Raw genomic sequence first — 20,771 nt, forward strand, 5'->3', positions numbered from 1 at the left:
AAAAATTTTATTTAAAATAATGAAATATGAAGTTCATTTTAGGCATAGCACATACTCAGATTCACTAGGCCCAAGGGCAAAAGTTAATTCTGTGTAATTGTAAGTAGAAAAAAAATGGCTTGTCAACTTCTAAGACATTTGTAAATATATAGGCTCCATTTTTATCACCACAAGTAAAATTAAACCCAGAGGTGTCTATTTTACTGTAAAATTTTGTCCATGATAAATATTACAATATAGGGAATATATCTGTGGAATTCAAAATAAATGGAAAGTCACTACTTTGAGCTAATTTTCAGAGAGAAGTAAAAACAAGGTAAACATTTGGTTAAGTTCATTACAAAGTTCATAAGTTCATAACCTGTCTCTTAGTTTATGAAAATACTCTGAAAATATACTTTGATTACTTTCATAGGCTTTTATGAATAGTTAATTCCTATTGAGTATCTTGTAAAGGTGTTTTTAATTCATCTATTTACAAAGTATCAATATAATTTAAATATTTGGTAAGATGAATAGATAATTTAAAATTATAATTCAAACATAACATTTTTTCATGAACAATTTTTAGTTATCATATGGAAATATATACATATATGCATATGTATATATATATATTTTAAAGATTTTATTTACTTACTTGACAGAGGGAGACACAGCAAGAGAGGGAACACAAGCAGGGGGAGTGGGAGAGGGAGAAGCAGGCTTCCCGCCCAGCAGGGAGCCCAATGTGGGACTTGATCCCAGGACCCTGAGATCATGACCTGAGCCAAAGGCAGACACTTAAGGACTGAGCCACCCAGGCTCCCTGTATATATATTCTTAAGCAACATCCAGTTGGAGGTATTTCAGTGACTTTTCGTGCTGTCTCTATTTGGGTTATATTGTAGTTTTAAATATTTTCAGAAATGCTAGAACAGACCAAACTTTCTCATTGTTTTTCAAGTCACTTCAAATATCATTTGAACAAATTACTTTTTTCTAAAAATTATTAACCAGATGGCTTGTGATCTGAAATTTGATTAGAGTTGTAAGTAGGTACTATTTTTTGACTTTTACTTCTCCTGAGAATGTCACTTTATCTCAGAACAATTTTCAGTTATACTAAGATGCAGTCAGATGTTTCAGAGTGGGAGGAGGATTTGTAATTTTGAATGGAAACTAATATATATGCAGGACTTCTTTAAATCACCCCAGCTGTTGGCCGAAAGCAAATATTTCATATTTGTGAGGAAAAGCTGAGAAAATTCCTTTTGTTTACAACTGCCAAGTCCATCTGATGGAAGCACATTGTTATCTGACAGCCAATTCATCTCCTTGGGACTCTGGAATTCAAAACCATTTCTTAGGAACATTGTGGATACACTTTTCAAATATTTATTTTTTTTTTAAATACATTAAATGGTAGGGCAGTTGTGTTAAAGAATGCATTCAAGTTGTCATGAAATAAACTATTATAAATTTTGTTCAGTATATTATTTAAAAAATAAAAATAAAAAAGCTAACCAGGGGATTCCATAGCAAATTACTATGGCCTATGGGCATATATTCTTATTTTAGTAGGTGGTCATCAACATCACAAAAATTTGCCTTTTTTTCCCAAAAAGTTTCAAGAGACAATGTAAGGAACAGGAAGTGATCAATGAATTAACTTTTAACTAATCAGATATTGTGCAAGCTCATACGATTTTTAACAATTTAGACGTGCATTTTTAAATTCAAATTCTAAATAATGAAAAGGTGTGTAAATGCAGGCTTATGTTACAAATGCCATTCATATAATATTTATAGTAACGTAATTTTCATTCTTTGTGTGAAGAACAAAAAATAAAAATATTAGTTTTATTTGTGTGTAATTTGTGGTTCTAAGTATTTTTCATTTTAAAATGATAAAATTAAAACAATTCCAAAGTGATATTTTGTGAACATTTCAAAATTATAAGTTTTTTTCTTTTTGTTTTATGTTGATAGAGTTTTAGTTTGGTCTAGAGAAAGAAGACAAGTCTGAAAACAGAAGATAAGATCTGTGCCCTTTTAGAAATCCAACTTTTAATCTGTAAGAAACAGATGAGGCTGTTGTTAGATTGAATTTAATTTTAGCTTAGAATGAGAAAGTCATTTATTGTAAATCAAAGCATTATTGCTACAAAAAGAAGGATTTATTTTTGCACTTCAAAGAATCAGTGAAATACAGGGTTATCAGTCAAATGTCAAGAAATAGATGGATATTAAAAACCTTCCTCCTAAAAGAAAGAAAACAAAAAACCAAAAAACTTCCTCCTTCCACACTCCCTCCCCTTCTCTTCCCTCCCTCCTTTCTATTGTGTGGAAAACAACGTCAGATAATAGGATCATCACCAGAATGTGGTTATGATTCACTGTAAAAGGAGTATATCTTAATCACACTTACACACCATGACCACACATTACTTCCTGTTTTGACAGTTTCGTACTATACTCCCAGACCTAACATGTGCGGTGGCAGATTTCCATACTCTGTGTTGCTAGTAGTACCTGCTTATCTGGGAATAAAATGAAGCCTTGAGAAATGTGCCTCATGTAGATGTATTAGGAGGTCTCCCATTTGTTTAATCGAAGTGTTCAACTGAAATCTAATTTAGTTAAGTAACTAGTTAATTCAATGGAAATTCATTAAGGAAAACAAACTACAAATAAACTACAAGAAAGAATTGGAACATTTATGGCATATACTCCTTTATCCTTCAGAGAAGATACCTGTGTATATCTGCAATAAAGTCTCCATGCAAAATTGTTAATTCAAAGTAATTCTTGGCTGGTGCGTAATGTCTTTGAGAGTTAAAAAAAAAAAAAATCAAAAAAATCACATTGGGGCCCAGAACATTTGTGGGCTGGTGTAAAAAATTCTGTTGCTCACTTATAGTTTATGGGATTATGCTGCAGTCATTAAAGTTCTATTTATGGCCTTTTAAGGAGACCCAGGCCACTTCAGTTTCCACTAGTGAAAATCATCTGTATTTATGGATTCCTTCCTAACACAAAAGCATGAGTATGAGAAAGTTTTGAAACTGTTTAAGGTGGTCAAAAAAATGTTAGGACATTAAGTCCTAAATGCAGTGGAACACTTATATGCGAAATAAAATGCTGATATTCCTAAATTATGTTAATGAAAACCAATAGTATACCATAGAAAATCTTGGATATCAGGCTTTGCTTTAATTTTACTATCATCTTATACCCTATGATAAGGAAATTACAGTAGGTGATTCAGGCAGAGGCTTGGACTGGTTTTCTTTTCATAACGATAACATGTGAGGATGTTCTTTTAAGACAAGTATTGCATTCAATTCTCCAAGTCTTAGTATCCTTAGATTTGAAATTATATTTTGCCTACTATGTCATTTGATACGCTTTTTTCTTTAAAAAATGAGTCCTGAAGTATTATGATGACGCCATGTAGGGAATCCTGGAAAAGAAAGCTGTCCACTAAGACATTTTCAAGTTTCTATCAAGGAGATATAAAAAATATACTCATTTTAGTTTAGAAAAGTCTAAATCCCTTTACATCAGAACCTACATTTGACCAAACACTGCACTCCCAGGAGAGGATATCTAAAGGACACATTACTTTTTTTTTTTATGTGGTGCTGAATTAGTTCTCCTGTGTGCACACACCATTCATAAGCATGTGACAGCCAGTGGGAGGTGGAGCAATTACGGTGCTCTAGGAATTTTGTTGTAGGTCTCTACACATGAATTCAAGTAGAGAATATTTTGTGGAACAGGTCTGAAGGAAAGCACCACTTATCCCCTGTTCATCAAGGATGTAGAGAATCCCTCTTCTGACTAATCCTACAAGTTTACAGGCAACACATAACACATTCCTTTTCTTAAAGTAAGGGCAAACCAACAGTGCTAATCTCCTTGGAAAAGAATGCAAGCTCATCTCAAAAGAATTGTTCTCTGGCTGCTTTATACTACCAAGTTTAAAATCACAGCGGTTATTTTCTTGGGAAATACACTTTGTCTTTCAAGAACATATCAAACTTACTCACAGGGGCCGAGTATATACCCTGCATGAGATGAAATTGCCGTAGATGATCAAGTGTGTATCACTTAATCTGCAATATCTATTAAATGTGAATTATTCTCATTTGCTTATAAGCGATACTGGACTATTTTAATTTACACTGACTGATCATAGAAGGCTTTAATGCACGTGCATCATGGAAAGTTTAGCAGAACATTCAGTCCATCTTGAGAGGGTTTCTCATGCATCGTTTTTTATGGGTCTTGAAGTTGAACAGTGGCAAGAAGGCCTGTTTGCTCTTTGTGGACCATTTTATACATTCTGCAGCAGCAAGGCTGTTTATTTTTCCCACATCTGTTTTGGGCTCATCCTTTGTGACAGTGTTTGCTGGATGCTGTGTCCTTTATACCTCCTCTGAAATGAGTATTTTAGTTTGCACTGTTACAATGTATTTGCGGAAGCAGTGAATGTCAAATATTTTACATTGAATTCTGTCTTTCATTCATGTTGGATACCTTTCTGCTTGAATTATGCCTGCTAGACGGAATTTCACAACTTGACGTGGAAGGAGAGCTTTTTCTGCATGGACTTTTATATATTGCTCTTATCTTTTTTCAAAGCAATTTATATCTGCCGGACTGCAGGCAATATTGGCGAGAATGCTTTCAGAATGACAGTTTGGTAACAATGGGGATGATTTGGTATTGATGCATTTGGAATATTACTTTACGAGAACATTTATAAAAAAATTATCTGATTGTCATCTTTGCAGTATCCGTCTACTTTGGATGCAGGTGGGTAGTTCTGGAGCCCCCCACTAAGTGCTGCTGTTCTAGCTTCTGGCAGTGAGCAGAGGGTGCAGAGAACCTCGACTCCCCTCTGCTTAGGCACTTTGTAGTTTTATATGCTATTGCCTGGCATTCTGTAGAACGTGGCAAATACTCGTTGATTGTATTGTTGTTTATGCTTTCTAAACAGACACAAACACCTATACCCCCTTTTAAAATCAGAAACTCTTGAGTGACATCAGAAAACTCTTGCTTTGAGTTAGCGATAATCATGCCTCCGATAAACCTCATTGTCTATTATACTGCTAACTGCACAAAACTGGAAAACCTTTGGTTTCAATTCCATCATGAGATATTGATCAGATTGCTTGATCTTTCCAAACCTGTTTCCTCATCTTTGGAACAGAGATAATTATACTAGCAGTCCACGGTTTAAGTAAAATAATGTACATATAGTTTCACAAAATGCTTATCACATGGTTGGCATTTAAAGAACTATTATCATGCATTTCAACAACTCTCCTCTTTTTCAAAGTTCAGTTTAGGCATTATTTTATCTTATTGAGCTAATAAAATGTGTACATAATAAATTTGACTTTTGTACATTCATATTTACTATCGTTTTCCTTCTGATTTTCTTATCATGGCATATGGCAGTAGAAGAGATGTGAAGAATGTACAAAACTTCCTTCAAGTTTTGTTTCAGAGTATTTCTCATAATTGCTCTGAAGATGTAGAGAAATGCCAAGAAGTAAGGAGAGTGAAGAGGAAGCAATATTTTTACAAAAAGTTTGATTTATCCATCTAAATAATGCATAAATGTTAAAAATCTTTGCCTTAAAAATGTTGGAATAAAAACATTAGAAGAAACAAGTAGAAGTTTACCTGAAAAGAAGGCATTTTTATGTGACAAATAGGAGCTTGTACATGATAAGCCCATTCATAAGGCAGTATTTACTGAATGCGTATTACAGACTGGGCACACTGCTAAAATACTTTACATTCACAACAACAGGAAAAATTGTTTCCATTTTACATTTTGAATTGGGTTGAAGGCTGCACATACTCATGGAATTGAGGTAAAAGTTGAAAAAATAAAAGACTGTCACTTTTACCAATGGACAAGACATAGAAGCCGCTGACAGATCATTTAAAGCAATGCTTGTCGATGATGCTCAGGCTGCCCTTCGCATTGAGGTTAAGAATCAGCATTTCAGAGGCCAGTGGTGTTTTGTGCGACACAGAAAGATCCTTCACCCCACTGAAGGTCATGCTCAAAAATAGCTGTAACACAGAGGAAATGGTTATTGGGATCCTGTCATCTTTGCCCTAAGAAAAAATGTCTTTGAGATACACTTGACACCTTTCTGAAGTCCTGAATTGCCATCCAGAGGATCTCAGTTAGCCCTGAGATCTTGTGGGCAGAATCCATCTAGCTGGTGATGGCTCAAGGGCTACATGTAACTGTTTTTCCTTTGACACAATGGAGTGTCCTTGCTCTGAACAATAGGTAACTGACCCACCTGGTCAGCTTAATGGAGCCAGTGTAGGCTGGCTCCCATAAATCCTCCTCAGAGATACATTTAGTTCACTGCATGCAGTTTTTCTGTTCTGGGACCATCAGATTTTAGTTTCTTTAACTCATTTACATGAGGATTATTATGGCACTGTCCTCGTCAAGCTACTGAGAAGTATTCTGTGTCATTCGAAGATGCTAGCTAGGTTATTTATTTTCCAGCCCTGTTTAGAAATTGTTATGCACCTTAGTGGTCTTTAAAATAATTCTGGATTTTAAAAAATTCCTCTTTAACTTAAGAATTTAATTTCTGGTCATTTTACAAGAAATCCCTGCTTTAAAATTTTTCCCTTCATTGAATATTTTGGGAGAATTTCACCTTTTATTTTAATGTTTGTATTTCCATTTATTCTTAGCACTGATGGAAGAAAGAACAGGAACCCCAAGTGTACTGATACTCGTTTATAGGGGAAAAGGATTTGTACTGTTGTTTCTATGCCTGTTATGACATCACTTATTATCTGCCTTTCTGGTATACTACGCTGTCTTATGCTCCTGTTTGGTTTAGACAATGTTAAGATCATTCACAATAATTTTCATGAAACGATAAATTACCTGAATTCAGAGAAAATGATTTTATACACGTTTTCATTTTGCTCTCAAACTTCAGGCATTTTAAACAGAACTTTAAAACAGTGAGTTGAATATCGAGCTCGTTTTTTTTTTAATTGTTTTTTTTTCGAGTGGTTCATTCATAGATATTAAAGAAATAGACTCTATAAAGCTATGTTTTTCCCAAGGAAAGGTTGATGAGAAGTACAATTTCAGTATTATATTATTTTGAATTAATGTTTAGAAATGTTTGGTGTGTGTCTCTTTGATAGAAGTGATTCAGAGGATACATTCTTGAATCACCCTACCTGAATTCAGAGTTTAACTCTACTTTTTATGAGCTGTAAACCCCTCTCCAGGATGGCAGTAACAACAGTACCTGCTGTTGGGGTTGGTTCTGAAGAATGAATGAGATAATTCATGCAAACCTCTCAGAACAGTGATCATCACGTAGTAGCTTCGTATATGTTAGCTCTTGCTCTTAGAGTGAATTAAGAATGGCTGGGAATATGAAAGGAATAATTAAAAAAAGACACTGCTTGTACCCAATCCAAAATATCTACTTCTCAGGATCTCTGAATTTGTTTAGACATACTGGATTCCTTCCAACTTCTAGATGATGTTGAGGATAGCAGGGGGAGGGAGGTTGATGGGAGGGAAAGGGGGTAATTGCTGTATAGGGCCCATGAAAGCAAGTTTGGTGGTGGGGCTTTGGTTAGCTAGAGAGCGGCATAAAAACTAAGGCAGGAACCTCAGAAAACAACCCAGAGGAAAGTTGGCTGAATATAAAATGAATATGCTAGCGTTTTGCTGAACTATATCAAAATGCAAAAAGAGAAGAATGTTCTCATTTAGCATTTCCTAAGAACCCATTGAGTGCCAGAGAATAAGGGAAAGGATACAAAGATGTGGTCTTTATACTTGAAGAGCTTACAGTCTACTGGGAAACAGACGAGTATGTGAATAAATACAATACAGTGTTAAGGGCCCTTATTTATCAAATGCCATGGGGGTATGGGGATACAGCCAAGGGAGGAACTACCTCTGTGTAGGGGAATCAGGGAAGCTTCACATAAGATGTAAGAAAGTGCCATCTGAAAAAGGAAAGCTCCCCAAACAGCAGGCACTAGGGGCTTGAAGGAGCATCCTAGTTGTGGCTGGAGAATCCTGGAGGATATTTGATAGTCCAGTGGTTTGGGTGAGATTACGATAGCCCATGTTGCCATTTTAGAAATCGAGATTGGCTCTTTGAATAATGGGAATCTTTCCAAGAGTAGTTGCTTCCCTGGAAAAATTCTAATTGCTACAAATACTGAGTATTTGTAGTTGATTTTCTGAGAGAAAAATGTAACAAGGTCATAATTAAGTTGCATTTTATCAGAATTGTATAATAGTAGATTCTGGAAGTACTCCTTCCTCAGAAGTACTCCTTCCTTTCTCCATGCCCAGCAGAGAAAAATAAATGAGTAATAGCTTTTGGTTTCACTTTAAATTTAACCTTGTTATATGCTTTATTTATAAAAATTAGTGTAAGTGGGAAGAAATTCCACCCTTTCACCACTAATTTTATTATTTTCCCCCTAATTGTCTTGGCATACTTTTTTATGAGTGTGCATTTTATTAAGTGTTGAGAATGTTTCTGTAGGTGATCAACTTCTTCATAATAGGAGTTTATGTAGTAAAAGTTACAGTTTTCATCATTGCCTCATGGCATTTTGGAGTTAGAAGAAGTTCTGGAGTTCACCTGGTGCAATTTTTCACCTAATGCAGGATTTTTTTTTATTATGTCCTTTGCAGGAAAAACACAAACAAACAAAACACAAAGCCTCTGCTTGAATATAAGTGGAGTGAAGAGTTTAGAGTTTCTCAAGGCAGATCATTCCATTTCTTCTAATCCTTGGAAATTCTCTAATTCTTAGAAAGGTCTCCCTTATCATCTACTTTCTTAAGAGTTTTATAATCACTAGTGCCATTTCTGCCCTCTGCATATTAAATAAGTATAATTTTGCTCCTATCTGATGACCGTTTATGTATGTCAAGATTGATATGCCTTCTTTTCCTGTCCTTTTAACATTATATTTAAGACTCAAGAAATACCTGTAGCTTCCTCAAAGTGACATTAGTTTTCTGGACCTTCTTACTCTCATCTACAGCTATAGCGACCTGTAAATCATTTAAATGTACATTTTTGCATCAGCTTGTCATTATTTTATTCAAATTTGGGAAAAGCAGAGAGATGGACATTTATTTTTACTGAAATGTTAAATTGTCCACTTAAAATGAATGGGGTTGGGAGATTAGTACATCAGCGCCAGAATCTACCCGCTGTTAAACAAGCATGCACACTCCAGAAGAACTTAGTTACATGGCCTCACGGCTTAATTGAGTTAGGGTTGCAATCACGTTTTTTTCCTAAATTCTAAATTTAACTTCATATCAGGCAAACATTTAAAAAAGCATTATCTAAACATATTTAGCCACCACAATTAGTTATAACCTAGCCTTATTTTTAGTGAATGCTCAATAACTGTGGGTTTAGGTTTGGAGTTTGCAGTTTTCCTCTGCTTTCGCCCATAGGGACAAATCGTGCTGACATTTTCTCACACTTTTTTTCCACAACTAAGCAAGATGCTAACAAAATTGAAATTTCCATCTCCCCCACTATGCCTTGGCTGAAAATTTAGGTCATCCAGGACAGCGTGTGAATTATTTTAGGGCACCGTTTACTGTATACAGCACTTGCCTGACCTAGACACCGGAGTCTGAGTCAAGACATCTTTTTTCATTGTGTGTATTCTGGATGACTGATGTTGCACAGACAGGAGGTTAGGGTTTAGGCCCGGGGAATCATCTGAGTAAGCGTAATGGAAAATTGCTTTTAAAGAGTCAGGTAACAAAAGGTGTAAGCAACTTCTGATTTGCAATGCTTTATTTCTTTTGAATGTCATTTCTTTCTTTCCCGAAATACAGGATGAGGCATGACACGACCAAATCACAGACTCATTGTTGGGTATTTTCTGTGTAACATACGCTTTGTTTTTGTTTTTCTCCAAAGGCGTTTAAACAGAAATCACCTTCAGCTGTTTCCTGAGTTGCTGTTTCTTGGGACTTCGAAGCTGTACAGGCTGTAAGTAAGACAGAAATAGTTATTGTTGCTTTGTGTAGTACCTTGTATTTTATTAAATGTATTTTGGATCTGTTTCCTTGGGCTTTCCTGGAATCTATTCACCGATAGATTAATGGATTAAAAGTTTGCCTTTTTTTTGTCTTATGGAAATTTATGATTGGTTTTCCAGTGGTTCCCGTTGTTTTATTTGGTTAGCATTTAGTGGTTTATGTATGCGTCGTTGTAATTGTATTATTCTTTCTGGGTTATGTGATAATGAGGAGATTTACCTTATTTCTTCATGGAAACTTCTGATTAAGTTCTGAAGGGGAAAATTGCCACTGTACTTCCTCTTCAGAGGAAGTGTGGCGGTGTTTTCTTGTAAAGTTAGGGTTCTTAATGTCAGCTTTCTTGACATTGTTTCTGTACTGGGGTGGTGTTTATTAGTCTGGAAATATTATTATAAGGTATTTAAAGAGGGCTGTAAATTTCCTCTTAAATGTTCCCTTTAAAGCCAGAGTTCCAAACTCTGCAATAGGAGTGACTGTAAAGGTTTCCCAACAAATACTTCCTAGACTGTTAACGGAAATACTTCTTTGGAAGGAGCATAACATGAGTTTTAGGCAAAATTAGTTTTTCCTCCCTGGAATGCTTGTTCTCTGACCTAATATGTAATAGTGGAAACACATTTTCAAAAGCTTTTAAAATGAGATTTTCCACCATATGAATGATTTTGTGCAGATGGGAGATAAGCTACAAAGTGTTGGAAAAATAAATAACAATGATTATTGACGTTCATGGACGTTGTGACAAAACTGTTGGGATATACAGAATAAAGTGCTCAGCATGGCTCCCACCGGGATGATGGGGATGTCCTGTAGCTTCGTGTTTGTAGGGAAAGTGAGCATGTTGCTTTTTTCCGAATTTGGCTTCATCATAGCCTGTTAGTTCAATATTGTTGTTATCAGTTCCAGAAGGAGGAGGACTGTCTTCTCAGCCCTCCCTGCCTTGTGGCCAGGATCTTTGTTAGGTCCTCCTGATGCCTTAGCTCACTATAGACAGAACTGTCCCAGTGGGCAAATGTGCAGCCAGCTAACACACGCCGTCTCCTCTCTAGAGTTTGACCTTCTTGGTATTGTTCCTCTAAGGACAGCCAAAGTCACCTGGCAGGATTTCTCCTTCTTGCGCTCCCTGCTGGTTAACTGGCTCAATTTAAGTAAATTAAAAAAAAAAAAAAAAAAAAAATCAAAGAAGAAACCTGAAGATTGACTTTAAGTAAGAATTCCGTAAGGACTATTTTGACCAAGGAAATAGGATCTAGGCTATTATAAAGATTATATATATGTATGTAAGTTGACACTTATATTTAAATATTTCTGCCTAGTTTCCAAGAAGGGCCACCGAGATGGTTTTAAGAGTCATTATACTTTGTGCTTTAAGTTTTTGTGATTGAGGAGACTGAAGCCTAGTGTACAATGAGGCATATGAAACTACCACTTTGCTGAGTGTCCATAGAAAAGCAATCCACACCAGTCTAGGTAATTTTACATTTTCTATGTAGCTATGAAAATATAACTTAAATGAATGACTGTCATCTACAATTAAAAGTATTAAGCTAAAGAAGGGAAAATTCTACACTGTCTCTGAGGAACAAGAATATGTGGTTTTTAGTCTAGAAGTACTTGGATTAATTTTCTTTTTTTTTTTTTAAAGATTTTTATTTATTTATTTGAGAGAGAGAGAGAGCACATGAGAGGGGGGAGGGTCGGGAGGGTCAGAAGGAGAAGCAGACTCCCTGCCGAGCAGGGAGCCCGATGCGGGACTCGATCCAGGGACTCCAGGATCATGACCTGAGCCGAAGGCAGTCGCTTAACCAACTGAGCCACCCAGGCGCCCTTGGATTAATTTTCTTAGGAGGCTTCAGGTGGTGTAATCCAGTGCAGAATTCTCTTATCAGCAAATTATATTCTGTTGATCATTTTTTCCTCTTGGACAATATCACATAGTGGACCAACAGATTTCGTCTTTTATGTTGTTGTGATTTTGTAACTTTAGGAAGCCACTGTGTGAAGAGAGAACTGACATCTTCAAGAAGTAAATTATAGAAATAGAACCCATAAAACTCTCAGGCAGTATTTTCTAGTTAATTAAAAGCATGTAAAAAAATGGGACAATGGGCAGCTAGAAAATGCATTCAGAGTTATGATTTACCTGTTTGGCTCAAATGATTTCCTCTGGGTAGTTTTGGAAGATAAAGTTTTATTTCTTAGGGTTAGTGGCAAGAGGGACTCGAATGCTTTGATGTTCCCAAAGTTACAGACTGATGGCTTAATGTTTAATATTGACTGGGAATTAACACCTGACATAAGCACTAAATACATGTGAAACATAGTGGTGTAATTTTTTTCTGCATCCTCACGTCAGGAATCTTCTTTTGAGTTGAGGCACTGTTGTCCCACCTGAATTAGATTTAGTGAATTGTTACCAATGATACTTCTCTTGAGAGGATAAGTTATAAACTACATGTGACCACTTTTTTATGATTAATTGGATTAATTAATTGGATTAAAAAAACACCATTAAATGTGTTTAATAAATAAAGGAACAAAAGCTTGTGAGCCTAATTGCCTGGCCAGTGTAATTTCTAAGAGGAAGGATTCAAGTTCAGATTTTTCTTCATGTGATATAGGTGCCTAGTAGTTCACCCGAAACAAATGTTCTAACAGATGGAAAAATGTGCATAAATCTACAAACAAAAATGTCCTCTAAAACGTTCATTGAAAAATGAATCTTTCTGGGATGGCTGGGTGGCTCAGTCAGTTAAGCGGCTGCCTTCGGCTTGGGTCATGACTTGGGTCCTGGGATCAAGTCCCGCATCAGGCTTCTTGCTCAGTGGGGAGTCTGCTTCTCCCTCTGCCTGCCACTCCCCCTGCTTGTGCTTTCTCTCTCTCTGACAAATAAATAAATAAAATCTTTAAAAAAAATTTAAAAAAGGAAAAATGATTCTTTCTTTCACAAGAAGGATAAGTGACAGAACAAAGGACTTCTGATAAATAATAAAGAAAATATGTCGGGGCAGGGAAGGTATTTGGCTGGTTGTTGCATATACAAATTAAGCAATCCATAATTGCCCTGCTAGATAATTTAGTAGAGACAGATACATCTAGAATTTGTGAAAGAAACAAATTTATAATTTATTTTCTCTTTATCAGTTGTTGCATAATTCTCATTAGTATCTCTGTTTCTTTTTCTAACTTACTGTACCAGTTAATATTTTAACCTTATTTAATACTTGTTATCCTAGTATATAACTAGTGAAGAAGTTTACTAGATTATTTAATGGGTAGCTCATACTATACTGATGTCTGATTTTTATCATTATTTACTTAGATTAAAACTAGTCCGATGTACTGGACATTATGCAGATTTTCTTTGCACTTTTTAACAAATAATCACCATTTGACTCCTGGCTGAAAATGAGATGCCGGGTGAAGAAGCACACATGCTTTTTTTGGACTCTAAATGCAATATAAAAGAAAAAGAGGGTACGCTGTATATGAATTATGATTTGACACGGTTGATTGCTGCTAGAGGCCAAATATGCTTTTCCTTTGCTGTCTGCTCCAATTTCTCTTTGGACGGGTTGAGAAAGCACTACATGTTCAGGTCAAGATGTTTGCTCAGAAATAGTAGTACAGTTGCAGCTGTGTTTGTTGGAGCAGGAGACTAGTTTAAATAGCATTACCATTTATCCAGTCCATTAACAGAACTCTGTAAAATAATACCAACTCTGCATAAACTACAGGACAGTGTAATAAAATTACAAGCACTTGTTGACAGATGGAAAGTGTAAGTAAAGGGAAAGTAAAGGGCTATAGGTTGGAGGTTAAAAGAGACAGCACACAGTTTCCTTAACTTACGTAGAAACGCCATTCTCCCTTTTACTCCTCCTCCAAAACCGGCATTGCATTTTTATTATCAATTTAAGAGTGGAGAAGATTATTTTTGGAACAATCTGGAGCTGGTTAACTGTCTGAGATTTTAGTGACTTTTGAAATGGGCAATCGTGATTGATTGAAATTTATGAGTGGCAATTATATATATAAGTAGCATAAACAAATCTTCCCGATAAATGTAACCTTAAAGTGATTTACCAGTGAGTGATTCACACTTTTTTAACTTGAGTTTGCAGCTACCAATCCAGGCTCGTTAGAGAGGAATTTCATTGGTACTACTGCGGTCGAACATTTGGTTATAAATATTTGTTTTGTGGTTTTCAGTTTATTTATTTGAGTATCATTATATTTACCCAGACTTCTAACATAAGTTTAAGTATCCAAGGCGTATTGCGGAAACTCATTTTTCACTTGTATCTACTGAAACAAAACAAGACTAACAAATGAAATTAAATGCATGAGTCCCAGTGATCCATTTTCTCTACTTCTTTGAATGAAACCTTTTTATTTCTGGTTCACAAGTGGCATTTATTATTCCCCAGTGAGCTTTGGAACCTCTAAATTATCTAACATTATAAATAGTATTTTTAAACTCAGGGACTCTTTTTAGGGCCTAGTGACTACTTACCTGAGACAAATAGATTTTGACCACTTAATTTGATTGGTCAGGTCACAGTCGTTGTCAGATAAGATCTCAGATGCTCAAAATTGTTTCTGATAATAATAATCGTGCCTTTTTTTTTAGAAGAAAACAAATTTTTGTTTTATTATGGTAAAAATGCATTTGTGAAGTAGAACAAATACACAGTGAGGCTGTCTTTATTTGCCTTTCGTCTCGTCCCATAGAAGGAGCTTTAGTGTTTATTTTTGGTTTTTAATAGTTATGAGAGTAACGTATCCTCATATTAAAAAGGTTTGGATTCAGAAAAATAGAAAAGAGGAAGCGGAAATTATTCATTATCCCGCCATCCAGACATAACCACTAGTAAACTTGTCGGTTATTATTAACCTAGTTTTCTTTTTCTATGATTATGCGTGTAAATGCTGACATACATTTATTATGAAAACATGTTTTGTTTTGTTTTGTGTTTTTATGTCCCCAGGGTCTAGTATTAGGCTTGACCTTTAGAAACCTCTCAGTAAGTGTTTGATGTATTGAATTAAATCTCTGTTGGGCTCAGGGTTTGTAATGTGAATGAGCAAACAGTTAACGCTGGGAAGGCATTATGAATAATAGAGAGCCAAATTAAACTTAAAGGGTAACTTGGCTAATGAAATGTTTAGTCCCCTAAACCTTGGAGGGTTTTGGTAGACACAGCAAAATAAAAACAACCCAGTTTTCACTTACGCATAATATTCGTTAACTTAATATAATACTGCATTTCTAGAACACTATGTAAGTTAGTCTCGTAGGATTCATGTATCCAGGGATGAAAGCGGCAGAGCCCCTGTCAAAATTCCTCTTGAATTAATTTCTGCCAGCTCTGATTCAAGTGTGGGCCCCTAGAGGTGTCAGGTGCCATAGTTTCCTGCTCCGTTTTACTCTGGGCCTGTTTGGCCCCTGCCACAATAAATCCGACAGTGGTTGTGCAGGAATTGCAGGTTACAGTTGCTACGGTTACTGTTGTCTGGCCGGATCCACATCATTACTCATCTAGTGAGCTGCTATGATGCTTTCCATTGCTGCGGCTGCCGAAGGGCTTGGTGTGCAGAGGGGGAAAGTTCCTCAGAGGTCGTGTCACTGTGTTACCATTCGGTGCAAGGACACACTCTCTGCGCTGTTAATACCGATATTTTGCAAAGGGGAACAGATTGACTTTGAAAACCAGGAACCCGTACGTGAGATAAAACTTAGAGACGCGTTCACTGTCCTTGATTAAAACAGCAGGTCCCATTCTTTGTCCAGTATCTTATTAATGACTTATTATTATTGGGCCCAAGGGACTCTGTTCTTACCATTTAAAGAACAGAGATATAGGAGGACCATTTAATTTCAAAATATTCCTATTAGATAACCAAAGGTTTGTTTTTAAGTAGATAGACAAAAGCCTCGATACACAGATATTAGCCATTACCACTTGACATGAAGAAAAGAGGTGCGACATTAAGTAGGACTTACTTTTGATTTTGTTTTAAAATCCACATGTAGGGGCGCCTGGGTGGCTCAGTCGTTAAGCGTCTGCCTTCGGCTCAGGTCATGATACCGGGGTCCTGGGATCGAGCCCCGCATCAGGCTCCCTGCTCCGCGGGAAGCCTGCTTCTCTGTCTCCCTCTGACCCTGCTTGTGTTCCTGCTCTCGCTGTGTTTCTCTCTGTCAAATAAATAAAATCTTAAAAAAATAAAATAAAATCCACATGTAATCCTATGATTTAGAAGTTATAAACGCAAGGAAGATTAACATCGTACTTGAGATTTTTGCCGGGCCCCATGCTGATAGCTTTATTTCAAAGAGATTACAAGTAGAAGGTTTGCTGCTGAAGAAAGTCAGAAGTTGGTAGGTTTCTGCAGATGCCCACCCACAGAATATACTCTGCGAGTGCGAAATCCACAGCATAATTAATTGCATCAAGTGCAAGAATCTTTCCCCTGCCAGTGTACTTGTTTAAATGGTTGCTTTCTCAAATGTAAATGTTTTTATCTCCACCAACAAGTACTGATGGTAGGCCAGTTTGAATTTGGAGAAGACTGTGATAGATGCTGGTATGTGGTATTTGTGGGCCTCAGCCATTGCTAACATCTGACCTGTGATATGTAAATTAAAACTTAGTTCCTCAAGAGTGGTTGTGTTTGCTGACACCTGAATTTAAGTTTATGGGTTTTTTTTTTTTATTTTTTTTTTAATTTTTGTTTGTTTGTTTTATTTATTTATTCATGAGAGTCAGAGAGAGAGATAGAGGCAGTGGCAGAGGGAGAAGTAGGCTCCCCGCCTAGCAGGGAGCCCGATGCGGGACTCGATCCCAGGACCCTGGGATCGTGACCTGAGCCCAAGGCAGACGCTTAACCATCTGAGCCACCCAGGCGCCCCTTAAGTTTATGGTTTTCATGTCAAAAATACATTTTTCAATACACATCATCAGGGCAATATTTTAAAATTTGGTGGTAAATCATAAAAATGCCACTGCAGTCTCAAGGTTATATAATTCAGTGACTGAAGTTTACATAAATAATTCTAGGAATAAGTATCCATAAGATTTTAGTTCTATTTAGCTAATTTTAATGTATTTACATTAGGTTTTAAGACACTGAAATCAATTAATTTATAGCATAAGAGAGGGGACATAAAGCACTAGTGTTTAAATACCTACTCCGATATTAGCAACTCTGCTATTTTTGGAAACCAGGTGACACCTCTGGAGTCAAGTTTCCTTATCTTTAAAATGGGAATGATCATATTTTCCTCATGGGGATATTTCAAGTCATACTATAGATTCTGTATTCAAAAGAACATTGCCAACTTTCCAATATGATAGAAATTGTATTGTATGATTATTATCTTGTCTTGAAAAGTAAGATGAAATAATAGTCACACAGATGTCTTTGCAACTTGCCCATAGTCAGCAAATCTCCTTGTTCTGTTTCACCTCTGCCTTGCAGTTATTCTCAGTGTAATAACACATACATAAGCATAGCCACATTAATTTTTTTACCACTACAAATTAACATAAAATTTGCACTTGCATCATTTTGTTTCTCCTTACTTGGCCACACAAGGTACATTAAGGCCAGAATGTTCTTAATGAGATCTCTTACCCTCTCCCAGTTGATGATTCATGTGGTTTTAAAATTCCTATATAAAATGAATTAGCTATAGGAACAGAGACTGTGACTCAGAAACTAGTGTTAATGTACATATTTGGGTGGTTGTTTTAATGATGTTTTTTCCTAAATAAATGAAGTAAAAGTATGAATTAGTTCGAATAACTGTGTAAACTCCTTAAACTATGGGTTAACTGTTCCAAAAGTTATCAAGAAGATTTGCACATGTTCCTAAAGAACATTTTTATTGCTAATTAAAATTTCAATCTTTAAAACAATCTAAGATAATTAACCCATTGATCTTGTAATATGCAAATATGATGTGATCCGTGGAACATTCTGTCATCTTTACATAAACTGCATATGTGATTGTAAGTGCATTTTTAGATTAAACATATGTCAAAATGCAGTGCAAATTGCAAATCGCTTAGCACTCTGGATTTAAACAGTATTTGATAATGAAGTAGATCTGAGCCAGAAGCTATTTTTGTTTTGTTTTGTTTTTATTATAACTCCAATACTTTTCACATGTACATAAGTTTTGCAGGCAGAGGCAATGTGATGTGTATCCTCTTTATTACCTGTCACCATAACCAAGTTAATTGTTGTCTCTGAATTCTCCATAGGAAGTTGAAAAGTTGTGATGAATATTTGATAAATTGTGATCTGTATAAGAAACTTTTGGGAAGACGTGTCCCCCCCCCCCCCTTAAAAACTAAATTCTAGAGAAGGAAGCAATGAAAAGTAAAAATTCCTGTTGGTGGCAACACCCGTGGCGTAGGGTACGACATGGCTGTGTGAAATGTTATTAAGAGAACATCTGCGCCTCTTGAAATCTCCCCCAAATGAATGTGTACAGCTAAGTATGGCAACTTGATTTAAGTGTTTAAAAAAAAATCTTAAAGAAAAGAGAAATAAATACGTCTGGAAACAGAATGGGAAAAGATAGCTTTACCCCTTCATGATAGGTTTCTTCTACTAGTGAAAGATTAAAGCTTGAAGTATGTGAATAGCTGAGAACAGCACAGAGAAAGGTTGATTGCTTCCCCTCCAACAGTTCCAATTGATTGAAAAAAGCCTAATTTAAAGTTCTGTTTGTTCTATGTCTTAAACCATCAGAATTCTCTTTTAGGACCGGAGGAATGCTCTGGAGGAAAAAGAATCCAAGGATAAAAAGTCATTGCAAGCCAACAATTGTTCCTAATCCTCACAAAATGCTGGAGAAATTAAATTTATTCTTTATTGCTCAAAGTGTTACCTAGGTCACTGGGCGATGGGAAAATTGGACTGGAAGTTGAGTAGGCGCAAGCTTTGTTTTGTGTCTAGATGCTTAACCTTAGACACGACAAGGCATCTTAGAGTGTGGTGGGAACTTGGTTCAGAGCGTTAACACCAAGACTTTTATTACCCCGGATTTATAATAGGCTGTGCTGTCAGGAGATGAAAATGTTGTGTTTACATTGCAGTGTTAAATGATCATTTAATTAACACCTAAGGGAAAAAAAAAACTTGTGAAATTCTTAGCAGCTTTTATTGTTAGTTTCCTGGGAGGTTTTAATATCCAAGTTTCATTGAGATTTCTTTTTGTAAGTAGGGACACAAAAGACATTATAAACTTTTTAAGAAAGACAAACAGTTTAACCTTGACCCCTTTTTCTAAAATATTAATTTAAATTACATTTTAAATCTGGTGTGCTTATTGAAAAGGTTTCTAGACTAATATATTAAAAATATGTCTTAATTAAACACTATTTTTGTGTCAACGTGTAACATTTAAATATTATTTATAGTCTACACTTTCTACTGCAAAACATCTGAAATTGCCCATTAGTTTTTTGTAAGAAGTTTAAATATGTTTAGCCTACTAATTATACAAATTTTTACATCTTTTAAGCCACTGCTGTAGTTACATTATTTTAAGAATTGGGGTCAAAGTACGTAATTACAAGCAAGCAAATTATATGGGGAAAAAGGTCTCATTATTATATTCAGATAAAAAAGTTTACGGGTAGACAGGATGAATGACACCATTAATATGAAAATTCAGATGCACTTCATTAATTATGAAAAGATTAGATGTTATCAAATTCCTTAATTTATTTTTGATCTTTTATAAAAAACAGTTACCTAAAAGGAATGTTTTGAGGCAAACTGATAACATTTGGAAAATATGATATGTAGGGCCAAGGGCAGCTGCTCACTCACAGTAGTTTTTCTAAAAGTATTACTAGAATTTATATCTTAACTCTTTTCATTTTATCTGTATATGCAACTGCATAATCAGATAAATGAAACTTTAAAAATTATTTACAGTTATTTGCTGTTAAAGTAAAATCTTTCTTTATTTTTCCAGAAATAAATGTGCTGTTATAGTGTAGTTTTTCTAGGGACACTACTTTTATTCATATTGAAACTAAACATGTTTATTCCTCTTTTAAAAGTTTAAATTCAGATGCCTCAGGATAAAACCTGTTTTCTGTATTACTCATGGTAAAAGAGTGCAAGAAGGATTGAATGTTATTAAAATCTCTTAATAGAAAGCCCTGCTTTGAGCCAAGAATTACATTCACAAAATAACTGCTGAACATAGAATGAGCACTTTCTACAAGGTTATATGTTCTCCTTCTATCAAATTTCAGCTTTTCTCCAAAACTTTACTCTTTTTTTTTTTAACCCACATTGATCTTTTTCTTCTCAAAGCTCCTTCTCCACCCAGAATCGAGTAACAAAAACCAACAAGTAGGAATATTGCTTAAATTGTATTTCTTCCACATAAGGATCCACCTTTTAGATTGAGGTAGTTGCAAGACACAAAATGCTCAGAAGTTAAAATTATGAAAGAGAAAGAGAGAGGTAACAAATTTTGGTTATTTAACATATTGGATAGCTAGTATATTCTAAATGATATAGTTCATTATACTAATAACTGTTCCAAGCCAACCAGGTGTTGTTGTGTGCTTGTGCTGTGTGTGTTTGGAAAGTGGGGATAGCTATCAGTGAGAGGTAGAGAATCATAAGCATTTTGTGA

The 20,771-nt window shown here is 35.6% G+C and overlaps 1 protein-coding gene across 6 annotated transcripts in view; it reads left to right on the top strand.

Moving 5' to 3' along the window:
- Nucleotides 1-20,771, top strand: part of SLIT2 (slit guidance ligand 2) — a 365,106-nt gene that overhangs the window by 7,063 nt on the left and 337,272 nt on the right. For all 6 annotated transcript variants that reach the window (XR_010409316.1, XR_010409317.1, XM_045881403.3 and 3 more), the window contains one exon: nucleotides 9,981-10,052. Coding sequence is in view for 4 of the 6 variants with exons in the window: in XM_045881403.3 (XP_045737359.1) it covers nucleotides 9,981-10,052 (72 nt within the window). In the remaining 2 variants the exon portion in view is untranslated. The remainder of the gene's footprint in view (nucleotides 1-9,980; nucleotides 10,053-20,771) is intronic.

The sequence above is a fragment of the Mirounga angustirostris genome, unplaced genomic scaffold, assembly GCF_029215605.1.
Source record: "Mirounga angustirostris isolate CCGP_5_RB_7025 unplaced genomic scaffold, mMirAng1.0.hap1 SCAF_2, whole genome shotgun sequence".
Taxonomy (NCBI): Eukaryota; Metazoa; Chordata; class Mammalia; order Carnivora; family Phocidae; genus Mirounga; species Mirounga angustirostris.